The sequence below is a fragment of the Stegodyphus dumicola genome, chromosome 8 (genome assembly GCF_044657685.1).
Source record: "Stegodyphus dumicola isolate Sdum_Otavi_A_Nest chromosome 8, ASM4465768v1".
NCBI lineage: Eukaryota > Metazoa > Arthropoda > Arachnida > Araneae > Eresidae > Stegodyphus > Stegodyphus dumicola.
In genome coordinates this window covers 28458834-28476278 of record NC_140775.1, presented here as the reverse complement: position 1 = coordinate 28476278, position 17445 = coordinate 28458834, and the positions used below count along the sequence as shown (strand labels likewise).

Below are 17445 nucleotides of genomic sequence, written 5' to 3'. Positions count from 1 at the left end.
GAAAAAAACTTTAATATAATATTAATGGCTTATTATTACTTTTTTCCCTCATCCTAAAATTTTTGAACAACAGTAATGAAAATGGAAAACAAAGCATCAAATAATGATGCTTCTTCTAAACTCACTTTTTAAAATCACTCTATTAAAAAAAAAAAAAAAAAAAAAAAAAAAAAAGATGGGAGGCTTTTTGTTCCAAACGGCTGTTGGGTTTTAATGCATAGACTTAATGTTCATTTCGGGACTCAGGACTTATTTTTTTTTAAATTGTTACAAAATATAAATAATATTTATTCATGTTTGTATACATTTCTGTTAACTATTTTATACAATATGGGATGATGATACAAGAGAAAACAAACATAATTCAATAAGTAGGTAGTAATATTTTGTGTGAATTTAAGATCTATAAACGAGTTGTTAAGAGTTCTAGGTTTGTTCAAAGGTACTATGTTCAGATTAAAGCATTGTTTTAGGAAATCCAGTGTGTTTTAATTTCTTTTCTTGTCTATATTTAAATATCCTGTCATAATAACCAGTACAACCATACCTATAATAAACTGTTCATAAATGAGAAAACCTGACTCTGAATATCTCATAGAGAATCTCATCACTAAAGAGAAACAATGGTAAATCGGCTGAATTAACATATCATGAATGAATAGATACAGGTGCCAATATAAAACCCAACTGTCCATAAATTGTAACATCGACCATACATACATCACTGGCCCCTATTTCTTCTATCCTTTTTCAAAGATTTACAGTAAACTGAAATGAATTGCAATGGATAATGCTCTTAAGATTCCTGTAGGCAGCCATATCACTTGCTTTTCGGTGGTTTCAACAAATTTTTTTATTTCCTCATTTTAAAGTTTTATTAATTTCAGCGAAATAAAATTCACAAACCGTACAATCATTCTCAAATCGCATCCAGCAAGCAGCTGAGTGAAAGCTCTCCACCAGACAAGAATATGAGATTTACAGGTTATAGAAATGATTAGATCTTTGCAACTACAAAATACAAAGAATTGACTGAAATTTCATTTCACAGATGAAGGTGTACACTACAAAATGCAAAATGAATTTTAGAATTTGCAATTCAGCCACAGCTAAGCGATAAAATTTACAAAAATCACAGGAATTTTGATGATATCATATGCTGCGTACATGCACAGTGAGGGCCTTGCATCCCCTCTCCTCGAGGGATGCATTCACGACTGATCGATGGCTCTGGCTCAGTTACTTGCTGGATATGATCCTGAATGGCAATACAGTTTGTGAATTTCGTTTCACTGAAATTAGTAATACAGTCAAAAGTCGTTAATTCGGACACCCATAATCCGGAATGATCTATAATCCGGACCTCAAAGCTACAAACTTTCTGCGCATGCGTCACGTTGACGCATGCGCGTTAGACCTCTACCGTTGCGAATTTGCGTATGCGCAAAATACGTTTATGAATGCGCGTTTAATGTATAACGGACGGGATAAGCTAAGCTAAAATTATCTAATTATCTATTTCAGTTAATGTTGTAGATTGCGTTGTTCCTTAATCTTTGAATTGGATCCGGATTATTATTTTTTGCAGACTGTTAGAGCAATTTTATAAAAGTAAGCTTGAACTTTCGATTATGTCAAATAGAATTTCCGATATATATTTACTAATATGTAAAGGATATACAAAGCGAAAGTATCTTTTGGTGTCCATTAAACAAAAAGTGGAATTGCTGCAAAAAATGGATAAAGACATGTCCTTTGTTTATCTAAACTTTAACGTTTGTTTATCTAAACTTTGTTTATCTTTAACGCCGCAGCGGCGTACAATGAATTGGAAGTTGATTTGTCAGCACTATCCTTATCTTAAGGGCAGATGTTTTTATTTTATTTGGCTTATAATTGCTTACTCAATTTAGTATTTCATCTCGACTTCGTCTTTGATAGGATTTAAATCAAATGCCTCGTCATTATAATTCGCTTCCGATAGCGAAGAAAGTAACAGAGGTTATTGAAAACGAAAAAATTTCGATTGACAAATGAGTCGGTATTCTCGACACAGCAATTATAGGACTTGAACAGCAGAACTTTGTAACTGAACAAGAAATTATGTCTGCTTATAGAATTAAAGAGAATGTATTATCACATAAAAAAACGAAGCAACTTAAACAACTTACATTGAAAGAAACGTTTAATAAAGTAAACAAATAAATATTAAGCTTTTTTTTGTAAATTTTGATACCCTTTAGATCATAATTTTTCTTTATTTCGTAAATTACGGCTTCATATTTTTAATTTTATAATTTCTGCATGCCATTTTACCAGATTTAAACTGATGATCTATAATCCGGAATCGCCGAAGTCCCGACGAGTCCGAATTAACGACTTTTGACTGTATTTTTAAATGAGTTAAAGAAAAAATTTGTTGAAACCAGAGGTGGAATCACTGTAGAAATCAAAAGATCATTGCTGATTGTAATCCACTTCAGTTCACTTTAAACCTCAGAAGGATAGAAGAAATAGGGACCAGTGATATGTGTGTTCGATATTACAATTAATGGACAGTCACATGTTATATTAGCATCTGGTATACATTCATCCATCAGCTAATTCAGAAAATTTAAAATTGTTTTTCTCTAGTGTGCTTATGAGATACTCAGAGACAAGTTTGCTCACTGATGAAGAATTTGATATAGATACAGATGTACTGATTATCCAATAATGGAAGATTTTAATATAGATATTGATTATTATAATGGAAGATTTTAATATTTTAATATAGACAAGAAAAGAAAACACATTGGATTTTCTAAAACACCACTTTAATATGAGCATGGTATCGTCAAATTATCCAGGTACCCTTAATAATTTGATTATAGATCTTACATTCACATGAAATATTACTACATAGTTAATGAATTATGTTTGTTATTTCTCATATCATCATCCCATATTGCATAAAGTAGTTACGAATAGAAATTGTACATCAACATAAATAATTATCACTTACATTTTGTAACAAAAATTTGCTTAAAAAAAAAACCAAGTCACGAAAGGAACAGTAAATTTGCAGATTAAATGACTCCAGTGGCTGTTTGGAACAGATAACCTCCAGTCAATTTTTTTACATGTTTTGCAATACTTCAAAATTTTAAATTTCCAGAAAAAAAAAAAAAAAAATACGTATTATTCTTTCAATCATGAAATGTCACCAAGTAGCATAATTAGCACCAATTGTAACTGTGTATAAGCATACTGTAACAAACTAAGAAACATTTACTGGTCAAACTACGAGGCCTTAAAATTTCACATTAACCCTTTCAGGACGGGCGTCCCATATACGCATTCCCTAAGAACATCTCTTACACCTGGGCATCCCATCCACGCATCAGTAAAGATTGCATTCAGAGGACGGGTGATGCGTATACGCATTTTAAGGTGGAACTTTTTCTGAAGGCCACTAGATGGCATCCTGTGTCCATTACTTTTGAAATGAACACAGTTTTAGGTTCCTGACCTTGAGTTTGATACATTCTGCTTGACTCTGGTATTTTACTCATCAGCTGTACAAGGGGGGGCGGAGGGAAAGCGTAAACAGAGGTGGGCTCTTTAAATCGCTGCGTGCTAATGAAAACATTCTCGTATCTGATTTATATCCAATTCCTTTTTTTATTCTATTTTTTCCCTCTACTATGTACGGTCTTTTAGGGTTACTGTGCGGAGTTTTTTTACGTATTGCATTGCCTTCAGACATATTTCCGTTCCTTCTTTTTTTATTTAGGTAAGCCTCACCTCCAGCCTATTATGGCGAGAAGGCGCTATTTATCAGAGGAAGAATACCCTAGTATGGTTAGTGAACCATTTACTAACGCAAATGAGAATACTGAATCATTTTCTAAAGAGTTAAAAAGTGATACTTTTTCTAAGAGTTACAAAGTGATACTTCTCTGTGCTTTGAGATTTACCACACTCGTTTTCATTTAAAATTTTGTTACTTCTTACTGTAAATAGTCTTTATTGTGTTCTTTTTATTAATTTTAAACTTTATTGATGGATTTTATCAATTAAAACTTTGGAATAATTTGAATAGTGCTTTCGAAAATTATTTAAGAAGATAAGCAATTTTTTAAGTATATTTTCATGTAAAATAAAGAAAAAAATGTTTTAAGGGCTAATTTTAACATATATAATCTAAAATGATACCTCAAGTAATAATCTAAAATGATACCTCAAGTAATAATCTAAAATGATACCAAAAATTACAATGATCGAAGTGAAACTTTTGTTTTTCGGATTTTTGTTATAAAATTAGGTTTAGCGACACAAAACCTCTGTCCTGTACGGTGACTGCCTTCGATTCTCTTCCGTCCCGCATGAGCGTCTTACACAAAGGTGCGACATTGCGAAAAGGTTAAAGGACATGAGGTATATGTTAGGAAAAAGAAAACACAGAAATCCTCTGTTGCCCAGCACTGCTGGTCAGAAAATCACATTTTCTGTTTTTCTGCAGCCAAAATTATTTTTTAAAAAATCTTCATTCGTGAATTAAATTTTCTAGAGGTATTTCACAAAAAAAAAAAAAAAAAAAAAAAAAAAAAAACTTTCTGTTTTAGTTAAAAATCCTAATTCCAATCGATTTTTATCACCAGCCTTTGAAGAAATTATGTTTTAGTTTTCTTCTTTGATCAATAGATGGCACCAGTAACTTGATTTATTTCCTTTTCTATTCCAGAAGATAGTTCTGTATATAAACCATCGAAACTTGTCCTGCAAAATTTACAAACATTATACTGATTCTTGCTGTTCAACTTCTCCGATAATCGTTATTCGGCATGTTACTTTAATCTAATTCTAATATATTTAGTTATAACTTTCTTTAATTTAAATTGAAAGCAATTGTGAAAATGTGAACTTTCCAGAGAAAATTTTCCCCAACAGATAAAATTTGAGAATAAATAATAACAACTTATTTTCTTTCTCTTATGCACTAAATTTTTCTTTGAAATATAAATAAAAATACAGGTAATCCTCGTATAACAAGGTAGATAGATTTCTAGAAAATGCCGTGTTGTGTGAAACCATGTTGTACAAGACGCAAAGCCAGTATAAAAAGGGAGTTACATTTCGAAAACTTATTAAAAACAAATGTTTTTTAATTATACATAAATAACTTAATTTTTATTAAATAATATATTTGTATGTACAAAACAAAAACAAAAATATTACATATTTTAATTTAACGCAACTTTAGTTTAATAAATTTCTTCATCGTCATTGCTCAGTATAATCAACAGAGAACGTTTTTTCGGTGGAATGAGATCGCTTTCACTTTCAGAATTTCTTTCTTGATTTAAAGTTCTGGAATTTTCTTCCCTCTTTAAAAAATCTGTAATTTTACTTTGCTTACTACTTCTTACCGGGTCATTTTTAAATTTCTCAGCTAGACAGTTTTGAAGCTCACCTTTTGAATTTTCGGTTTTTTCAGCGGAAGGATTTACACTCAAGAAAAATAACTTGAGATTTTCAGATAAGCGTAAGCCTTCTTTTAATTTTTTTTAATGTTAAGTTATTATCTTCACAATCTTCATCAGTGGTAGAGTCCTCAGAAGCGATTTGGTTTACAGCTTTGATGCCATGACCACAAAACCTTCGCCTCCGACTGATTTAGCAAGTTCTAATATGCCACCAATTTAATTTTCTGACGATTCACACACGTTTTCTATTTTAACTGAAGACAAAATCTTCTTCTAAGATGCATTTAACATTGATGCTTTAAGTTCTTTCAACGACAAAGACATGATGTCGATTCAGTTCTTGATTGAAAATGTGTTCCAAGCTTTCATAACATTCATTGATTTTTGAATCGGTTATGTCTCAAATCTACTGTAACGCTCTTTTTATGTAATACGTTTTAAAGGCATAAATAATACTTTGATCCAATGGTTGGAGTAACGAAGTAGTGTTATGTGGTAGGAACAGTATTTTGCCATGGAGCATTATCTAATAGTATTAAGCGCCTTGAAGCTCAAATTTTTCTGCCTTAAATAACATTCAGCATCTGGCACAAAACAATTAAAAAAAAAACAGTCTTTAAATATATTCTCAGCTACCCAAGCTCTTGGATTTGCTTTCCAATATACCTGTAAGGTGTTTTTATTTATACCTTTAAAGGCACGAGGATTTAAAGATCTATAAACTAACAAGGGTTTTGTCATAAAGTCCAAAGTTATACTGCACAAAAGTGGCATTAGACAATTTTTAAACACTTTAAATCAGAATGCAGTTTTTTTTTTTTTGTTTTGTTTTGTTTTTCGATATAAAAGTTCTACCGGACATTTTTTTCCATCAAAGCCCAGTTTTGTCAACATCGAAAACTTGAACTGCTGTGTATGTTTGTTCTTGTATAATACTTTGAAATTTTTCAGGAAATATCCTAGCAGCTTCATAATCAGCCGATGCAGATTCTCCTTACGATATGAATTCCAAAATGCTTTTTGAAATTTTCAAACCAACCCTTACTTACCAGAAAATCTAGGTTGAAAAAGTTTTTTCCATGTTCTTTGAGGTGCCTGAAAATTTTGAGTGCTTTTTGTTCAATGATTTTACCATCCAATGAAATTCTTTTTCGACAGCTATCATCAAACCAACAGCTGAATGCCTTTTTCATCTTCTCAATTACTGTGGCCCGGGGGGGGGGGAGGCGAACTGCACGTTTTACAGATGTCGAAGATCCTGCAGCAATTGCATTTCTTATTTCTCTTAATAATCGGGACTGTTGCTTCATTCCAATTAAAACTTTTTTCCAACGTGAGATGCCTTTTCTCCTTTTAAAAGATGGTCCAAGATCTGTATCTGTACTTCTAAAGAAATGAATTTCCTCTTAAACATTGTTTTTTTTATCCTTATCGGACATGTTTGGGGACTGAAACGTAATGTCTTAAAGATGAAAAAGGTATTCTTTAACCCTTTGACGCGCTGTGGTCGCGCCCTGAAACCAACATTTTCCAAATTTTTTTTCTCCTCTTTTTTCCGAAATTTTTGAGTAAAAATGAATTGATTACTGATCTTCTACATCTAAATAACACAAAATGATTGTAGAATCATATATGTTTTAGGTATTAATACTTCAGATCGGATGCCTTTTAAAATTCGTTTCTGATGAGACAAAATAACTTCCTTTTATTAATATAAACAACTTTAAATTTCAAAAGTTAGTCATCGCACATCATGATTTCTATCATAAACAATAAAAAATTGCAGTAATTAAACTGCATATATAAAAAAAAATTCTATATGTATGGCATTTGCTATGTGGTTTCAGGGCACGACCACAGCGCCACTAGAGCATTGTGTCACAATGCTTACAATCCTCTAAAAGCTCGGTGGTCGCGCCTTGAAACCACTGGCATTTGCTTCTCAATGGCGTTCGCTTGCTTTTCAAATAGGAATGTTTATTTTTACCCGAATATAGATAAAGGGCTTTGAAACCACAGAGTTATTTTATAACTAAACAATATATGCACCTGCCCAGTAAAAAGGTCTTTCTTTTCCAAATACTTTTCTATGACATCAACACACTTGCTCCCCAAGCTAGTATTGTGATTTTATAAATTATTTCCTGTGGTTTAAATTTATTGTAAATATACTTTGCTATAATTAAAAATAGAAATTGCATAAAAGTTTTATTTAAATTAAAAATATTTTCTGAATATTTTGGGATGAAATACGAATAAAATAAGTATGAATGGGAAACGAACGATCCATACAAAGCCCAAAAGACCAAGCCCCCCCCCCCATTAACATAAAAAACCACAAATTTCATGTGCCAGATGAAAAGAAACTAAATAACGCTAGACATATACCAGTGAAATTTAAATCCAAGCAGTGTACATTTTGTAGAACAAGGAAGAAACCTCATAGAACAAGATGTATGTGCGAAACGTGCAATGTGGGTCTATGCATGTACCAAAGAGACAAAACATGCTTTGAACAGTGTCACAAAAAACATTTGTTCCTTGAAATAAAAGAAAAAACAATAATAAAAAAAACACTGAGTTCTTTTTTATCTTTATTTTATTGAGTATTTTAATCCATTTATCCAAATGTCCTTATTATGTAGGCACTTATATTTTCACTGCTATAGAAAAATTACATAAATGTTTATTTTTTAATTTTTTCTGACGATTTACTCTGTAAAATAATGTAAAAAAATTATATATCATGCAATTCTTACAGATATTTTTTTAAAATCCATAAATTTCATCATTTATTGGAAATGCGTGCGGGAAATGGTAAGTTTTTTTTTTCCTACTGCATCAGTAAGTTTCAAAGTCCTAGACGTACAGTGGTTTCACAGTGCGACCACCACCCACAAAACAATGGGCAAGAGTAGATTTTTTTAAATTCATATATTATTTGTCTCTAGGATCATAATATTCAATTTCTAGAGTTTTTAGTTAAAAAAATTATAAAAATAATATCGCGTGCGTCAAAGGGTTAACACACCATGGCTCAACGCAGAACTGCTGACCAGAAGCACTGGACACTTGTTTTCAGGCAATGGAGACGAGGATTCGAATTTTGGAAGCCAAATGTGCAGATTGTACACTTTAGAGCACTTATTGTGACCTCATGCTGTTTACTTTCTGCGTTAGTGAGGTTTCTTCATTGTTATCTGGGGACATCTTGTTCATCTGAGGACATTTGTTCGTACAGGTAGCAGATTTTGGAAGACAACTGGCAGAACTTACGAAACAAGGATTATTATGTGTTAAATGACTATATGGGCGCTTTGCACAATATGGAAAATCTTCGTGCAGAGTTCATTAAATTTCTTCGACTGCTTTTGCAATTTTCTTATTGTGTTAGAGCGAAACCTTGTTATAGAAAAACCACGTTGTAGGAGGGTTCTCGCAATTTATGAATTGTATTATAGCGAAACCGTGTTACAGGATGCCGTATTATGGAAGGGCTACCTGTACATATAACTATGTATGTAAATAATTGTAAAGTTTATTTATTCCTTACTACAACTTGACACTTGAAGCCATTTCGATTCTGATAAAGTTTATAGCCTTGGAGAGAAATTATCTTAATTCATGGATTGTAGATGCTCATCGATCAATTGGATTTGTTGCTTATTAATTTTCAACTGTGAAAAAACGCTGCTCACACATAAATGTATCAACAAGCAGAGCGATTATTCTTAATACAAAAATTTGGAAGTGAATTTATTTATTTTTTTAAAAGTATGAACAAATGTATCTTCAAAACTTTGAATAAGATATATATCACATTGTACATTAGATAGCTCCAATAAAGATCTTCAAAACTTTGAATAAGATATATATCACATTGTACATTAGATAGCTCCAATAAAGATTTTCTGATGCACTATCTATCTTAGTTTTAAATGGTAATAAAAATAATGTAAACTCAGACTTCAAACATTAAAATCTTGAAATCTTTGTAACACGGTATTTGCAATTATTTATAACTGAAATGTCTCCATGAGTTGAATACAATTGATTTAGGGGCCACATGTCGCCTGCGGGATGGCAGTTTGAAACCACTGACCTAAACTATTTAGCAAACACTTCATATATAAGTACATTATGCTTTGCAAATTATGATGCATAAAGTCTAATGAACTAATAAAGTTGTAAATAAGAATTAAGTTTCTAATTATGATGTACTTGATAATTCATACACTTTCCAATATGAGAACATTTGATATATGTTTGCCTATGCACGATCATAAGCTATGCAACCATATTATCTACTTTTTCTTTTTATAGTTACTTTTTTTAGATAAAAGCTGAAGATGGCAAAGAAGATAATAATTTTTATACATAATTTTATTTTGTCTTTCATGAAATCAAATAGTCAAGATACGATCAACACTTGTAGCTTTGCTTTTGAGTGCAAAATAAAAAGAAGCTAATTATAAAACAACTCTTGAGCAAGTAGGGAATAAGAAAATATTTACATTCTCTTCCATTATGAATTCTATTCAAAGTATATACAAAATCAGAACACAAAAGAGAAAGAACACACCTAACAGACACATCTAACAGACAAAGCATTGTCACATTTTAACACACCTAACAGACAAAGCATTGTCTCTTCCCTACATCCTTACAATGTTCACTGAATATATAATGTGGCATGATGGCAAGTGGCTAAGAATCGAAAAAACATTTCCAAGTTTAAATACTTAGAAGAATAAAATTTTAATAATTTGATAATAATTTAATAATAATTTGATAAAACCCTTCAAACTAGATGTGTTCAAAACTGAACTTCTTTAGAGTTATGGATTCAATACAAGACTATAATACAAATCGAATTGCCAAGAACAAGCAAATAGTTTATATAAGGAATAGAATCTTAGGAATTATATGATATTAACTAAGATTTTTACTCTTCATCCATTTGAAAATGTCATCATTTATCATGCAAATGAAAATATATTTTAATGAAAATATTAATTTAATTTGAAAATGTCATCATTTATCAGGCAAATGAATATATATTTTAGCATGTTGGCTGTCAACTTGCGAGATATTACGATATATAAGATAACTATAAGATAACTTGCAGTGCTCTTATTTATCATATTAACATATACTTAATTAACACATGGTTAGTTTCTGTGAAAAACTCTGATACAGACACCATGTTCAAGATAATTGGTGAAACCAATTATTAAAAAAAATCTTTTGTATATATTTGGCAGTTACTTTATATTATAACTGGATTAAAACAAATTAGTTCTCAGATCGGAACCCGAAATCTGCCATAGCAGTCAATATGTTAACAATAATGATCACTGAAATCAAACCAAGTAGATGTTTAGTTTATACAAGTGGTGATTCTACAGCAAAAAATTTAAAATGGGAAAATATAACCATACATGAAAGTCAAATTTTTAAGTCAATCAGAGAACACAAAATAACATTAAGCAGTTAATCAATAAATAGACAAGACAAATAAAATACCTATTAATGCGTCTAGCCATCTTGGATATTCTCAGCTCAAATTTATCAGCATTATCACAAAGATCCCAACCAATCTCCTTCTCCACTTCTGATTTATCATAAGGATGTTCTTCATCTAAATCTTTAAGACATCAAAAAAAGACTGTGACTGATATAAATACTTAATTTATGCAACTGGAAATTACAAAACTAACTTAATGTAAAGAACTCATATATAAATAATAATAATATATTTCATCATTTTTAGATATAAATTCTGAAATCTGGATGCCAATAACTGAAATGATTTACGACTAGAAACCAGCTTCCCCCAACTCAAAAAAAAATTTTTTTTTTCCTCATAAGGTGCGATCATGGAGAATATAATACTTAAAAAAAAAAAAAAAAAAAAAAAAAAAAACAGATATCCTATAAAATGAATTTTTCTCCCAAACAGCTGAGATTCTAGCATGGTGCCATCAAATATCTGCTAGCTAATTAAGCTAGCTGTGAGCTAATTAAGCATCTGCTAGCTGTGAGCACAATATGGTCAACAGAAATATATTGGCTAACTGGCCAAAAGCACAGTTAGTTGATGGTTAAGGGACATTTTTCTATCTCAGCTTCTACAGTATACAATAAATGAAGTCCTAAGATATGCTTGTTTGAAATGCACTGTTGTTCTTGCTCTTTTTTTTTTTTTTTTTTTTTTTTTTTTTTTTTTTGCTGACAGAGGAGGAGGAAAGAATTAAGAAGATTCCAGTGAATTTGAATTCAATTAATATAGTCAACTCTGCTTAATTTGATCAGCTTATTATTTTCTGCAGCTTATTACAGCTACTTAATCAAACTTAAAGTTTTAATTTTTTATCAAGTCAAAAGGACTTTCTTATCTTTCTTCTTAAAATTAATTTAATTAACAGTTTTCACACACATGAAATCATCAGCTTAAATTAACTAATCATAAATTTCTTATTTTTCTCATATTAGAGTTTTTGATTAAATCAAAAAGAATTTCTAATTCTGGAGCTACAGTAAGATCTGCAAAGCAGAAACATGTTTTGATGGCAATCAAGCAAAAAGTGGAATTGCAGCAAAAAAAAAAAAAAAAAAAAAAAAAAAAAAAAACAGATAAAGGATATCCCAAGCAAAACTATGTGAAGAATATGACATTGGAAACTCAATAATAATAATAATATATATATAATATCAGAAAAAGAAAATTTTGGAATTTTTGTTTATTAAGGTATCAAAAAAAAAAAAAAAACTGACATAAATACTTAATATATGCAACTGAAAATTACAAAACTAACTTAATGTTTCAATTCATAAATAAAAAAATTAATATATTTCATCATCTCTAGATGTAAAATCAGAATTTTGGATACCAATAACTGGAATGATTTAAGACTAGAAACCAGCCCCAGCCCCCAAAGTTAGTTCATTCACAATGAAGAGAAAAAAAAAATCATTTGTCACTGTAAAAGTGATAATCATGACAAGTAGGTAAAAATAAATTTTAAAACAACTAACAGTTAAAAATCTCGGATGAAAAAGCCACAGTTGATGCAAGTCATTTAACAATTTGCAGATGAATTCATCAAATTCAATAGCAATGAAAAGACATTTCCAGAAAGAAATTTACAGTGCTGACATAACTGGTCTTTTTTGGTAGCATGTGTCTTAAAATATCTTGACAACCTCTGGAGAAAAGGCCTCAAATGATGTCAAAGATTGCAAAGCGGGACTTAAAATTCTGGCATGTGCAAATGCTCCTAGAATGCACAAAAGTAAATTTTTCATAATGGAAAAAAAAATAATAATAATTACGACCTTGAACATTAAAAAGAGAACAGTTTTTTCCTCACTTATGAAACAAACTTTTGTGAATGATTAGTCTGAAAATCATTTCATATCCAAGGCTCAACAATATTTGAAATCTTTAGCAGATGATTAAAAAATTGTTCTGATTTCAGACAACAGTATTTATTTAAAATATCTTAAAATTTTAAGTGTACCAAAAAGCAGATATTAAATAACCTTTTTGAAATAAATGTTAAATTTTCTGAACAGAAGTAAGACCATTTAAGAATTTAAGATGCTTCACATTTTACAATAGGAATACAAACACTAATATCAATTATGGTTCATTTTCAAGTGTTTGTAAATATTATGTTCATCAACCTTCCTATTTCATATAATAATAATAAATTAAACTGACGGTAATATTGAAATAATATTCCATAATCTTCTGATGTAATTTAAAAATTATTAGAAGTTCATTTGAAACACACTTAAAGTCAAACAGTATTAGGCAACAGTGAAAATATCACACTATAAAATTTTAACAGATCAGATTGTACTCAAAAGCTCACAAAACTAATCTAATTATGCCAATTGTATATAAAAAGAATAAATTAAATTTTATAATTTAGCATCTGCATTCTGTCATTAGTGGCTAATTAACTGGACCATGGTTATTTAACCAACTTTAGTATTTAAACTTAACTTTGTTAAGATTCTATAAAACTTCAAAGTGAAATTTTTTAAAACTTTTTTTATATAATACAAAGGAATCATAAAAATAAAAGAATGCTCTAGTAATTATTTTATAATTAATTGCACATACATAACAAATAATTTGCACAATGTGCCTTGAAATTTAGGATACAGAAAAACTACAGTGCAATAACTGTGTGAAGAATATTATAGAAATATATTAACACCATTCTTAATATTTCAAATTGAAATTCCCCAAAACTGTATTATTTCTATTTGTTTCTGTTATTCAAATCCTAAAAGTACAGAGGGCATTTTCACATATTTAGAATGATTTCAGGACCCTTTAAGTAATGTTCAAAATGTAAAGTGTATTTCTTTAAATGTTCTACCTAATAGCCTTTTTCTGGACTATAAATCTGTATTTCCATGACAGAAGGGCTTTTCATAAAATTCCCAGGGATAATAATTTTCATTCTTCTTCCATTACTTTCCAGAATCCAACAACCATGGTAGGTATGCACTTAGAAAGAGCTCTTTTTAAGAGATCAGAGGCACAATAACCCAGAAGTGAAACATCATGGGACTTTGCAGAAATACATGGAAGGGTTTATCTGTATCAGTCTTCATTTTTTCAAGGAATGTAGTGGTCTTTGATGATGTAGGACTTGTTGCTCTGTCCTGATGAAGTTTCATTCTTTGAAAATCATTGGGATAAAATAATGGAATTTCTTTTATAAATACCCTATGTAAGCCTTTCTCCTGATAGACCATTGAGTTGATTTAAATTACCCCTCCCCACGCTTCTTATTTTTAATTTCCCATTTTAAGAGAATCCTGTGACAAGCATTAACCCTTACTGAAACTTTCTTTGCATTTACGGATAGAGGTTTGTACATTGTTCTTTTCATTTTCAATAATAAATATAAATTTTTTTCCCTCTTCCCCCTCCCAGTCATTTAGATAAACCCATGATTCATCAAGGGTCACAACATATCTTCATTTATCTCCTATATAGTTTTTGTACAGAGTTCTACAAATTGTTCTGCAATATGCCACATACCTCAGCAAAAGCTGATGATCATTAATTATGCTTTTAACTTTTTTTAGGTCATAAATCTTGGTTTGTTACAGATTTTTGATATAGATATATTTAAAGACATTGCTATTGATTTCTGCATCCATGTATTTTCTCTCTTACTAACAATTTAACTTTGGAAACATTAGACACAGAATGTACCTTTTCGGGTATTCATTTGCAATCTTCTTTCCATCTAGAAATAATGATTGAATTTCTTTTCCCCTTTCTGATTGATAATGATGCTTTTGCACTTAGAAATTTTAATATCATAAATTTGTGAATTATGGAATAGGAATATTTCTCTTCGGAAAGTGCTAAAACTGTCCTCAAATGCACAGCTTGTTTACACGGAAGATTTTGAAAGAAGAATAAATTTATTGTATCAGATGATATTTCTTAATTCAAATAATGAAATATTGCCAGAAATTTTTATTCTAAAACATTTTTTTTTTTTTTTAAATTTTTCTAAGAATCACCAAAATTATTCTAAGAATGTGTAAACGTCCTTTGTAACAATTAAGATATCAGTGGTAAAATAGTGCTTGACTTAGATTGCCAAAAACTTAGCTAACTCTAGATGTGTAGATTAGACTGATAAGGAAATAGACAAAGAGGAGGAAGATTTTTCTCAAAATAAGTACTAGATAATAAAGGTACGAACCTTGAAAACTCATAACTGAAGAGAAGCATCTAAATTGTGGACAAACCTTGAAATTATCCTACATACATAATAATTTCATCGCTCATTAAAACAATAATTCTGATAGAAAATAAAGCTTTGGGCCTAAATTAATGCAATGAAATAATTGTATGCTATTAAATTTGGAAATCATCATTACATAATAATAAATAATACTTTTATAAATAATCAATTCAAACTAATTTGCTAATTTTTACACCACATTTATGTGAACAAGTATATTGTGCCATGAAATTTAATAATAATGCCTTCCTTTTTTAACTTCAATATTCAAGGATTAATAACTCTTATGACCCCAAAGTAGAATGTTACAGAAGATTTGTACACCACTGAAGTAAGAACATAATAATTTTCTAATAAAATATACCTGGGGTTAAAAAATAAATATTATAACTCTAGAGTTCATTATCATATTAAAATGTGTTATAAGGGTAATAAATCAATGTAAATTTCTTAAAATAAAAATATAATATTATGCAGAATAAATAAATAAATTTTTAATTACCTTCCGTAAAAATTTCAGATGCTTTAGAGACAGATTTCAGTTTCAGGAAAAATTTATGGTGAGCCATAGACATATTGAACAAATACTGACTCCTAAATTGATAAAATATTATTTACTCACAAACGCAATAAAAAAATCCTTTTATGCTTATAATATTATAAATTATTCTCACCTATGCAATAGTGAAGTATAAAACCTATAGACAATATGTCTGCCTGTAATACTTTCAGTTTTAGGTGCTATGCAAAAGTACTTTTTTGAAAAAGAGATTCTTTTTATAATTTCCCAAGGATAATTCTGGCACAAACTTCTTTTACCAGATATGTTTTCATAAACAGCAATGCCTTTCGATCTGATGCTCAACCATACTACAGATGATCTGTTCTTTTTATCCTGAAAAAAAAAAGTGCTTATGTGTATTAAAAAAGTGTTTACATAAATAAGAAAAAAGTAAAAATAAATCAAAATGTCTACAGTTGCCAAAATGAAGCCACACTGGTTTAAGATAAAGAATTTCATACATTGTACAAATTAAACAAAAATGAAACACTGACATAGGTCAAGATCAACATAGAATATACAAAATGAATAAAAAATTTAATATAAATAATATATGTAAAATAAAATTACTTAAAAAAATTAGCTTGTAAAAAAGCCAATAACGAAAGTCTACACACCATCAGCAATAATAATAATCTGTCATTATGAAATGCTCTTTTTTGACAACATGTGCCCCCTAAATACTTTGGGGATCTCTGAAGAGAAGGCCTCAAATGGTGTCAAAGATTTCAAAACAATTTTAATTAACAAGTTTCAAGTATCCAAAACAAATGGACATGGCAGAAAATATATTACATAATATTAGTTCAACATCAGTTATTATTTATAAAACTGAATTTCCTAAAATATTGTATTATTGCTATTTGCTGTTATTGTAGTCCTAAAAATAACAATTAAGATATCAGTGGTATTTTCAATATATTATAAAGGGAAGATAAACTAATAAAAATCCAATTATAAATTAAAATATCAAATTAACAGGTTTGTCGAAAATTGCCTCAACAACAACAACAACAACAAAAAAAAAGAATACAGTGCAGTTAAAAAAATAAATAAACATTTGACATCAGCTGTAATTCTTTTAGTATTGTCGGTGATTTGGTCTAGATACACTGTGCTTTTGTAGCTATGTTTGTTTTTGTGTTCATCATAGGAATTGTGAAAATAAAAGTGTTTTCAACAAAAATTAGTCTTCAAGCACTGTTTGATGATTTTCTACCTATTAAGCTCTTTCTGGAATACCAATCCTTTGGAAAGCAAATGGGAGGTAAGTGAAACCTTTTTTCTAAATTTTGAGCTTTAGAATTTTAAACTTTAGGAATTTTCTAACTTTTTAAAATAAAAATTTAGTTATAATTTTTTTAAAGTTTTTTTAAGTTTGCATAAAAATTAAGCATCATAAAAATCTGAATAAAAATGCATTTAAAATGATGGTTAAGAAATGAGAAACAAATGAAAATAGACTAAGTAATAATGCCATAATGATACCATTTGTGAATGATTAAGTATGTAAATATATGCACATACAAATTAATATAGTTCATACTTTTCTTACTACAAATAACTCTTATGTTTAATTAATAACAGACACATGTTTTAGTATAAAAAACCTCCCCCCCCCAAAAAA

At 29.6% G+C, this 17445-nt stretch overlaps 1 protein-coding gene across 1 annotated transcript in view; it reads right to left on the bottom strand.

Moving 5' to 3' along the window:
• Positions 1–17445, bottom strand: part of LOC118198699 (tyrosine-protein phosphatase non-receptor type 13-like) — a 292987-nt gene that overhangs the window by 208066 nt on the left and 67476 nt on the right. Inside the window, exons 16-18 of the mRNA XM_085821696.1 lie at positions 15931–16151; positions 15759–15850; positions 10995–11115 (exon numbers count right to left, since the gene is read on the bottom strand). Of these exons, the coding sequence (XP_085677822.1) occupies positions 10995–11115; positions 15759–15850; positions 15931–16151 (434 nt within the window). The remainder of the gene's footprint in view (positions 1–10994; positions 11116–15758; positions 15851–15930; positions 16152–17445) is intronic.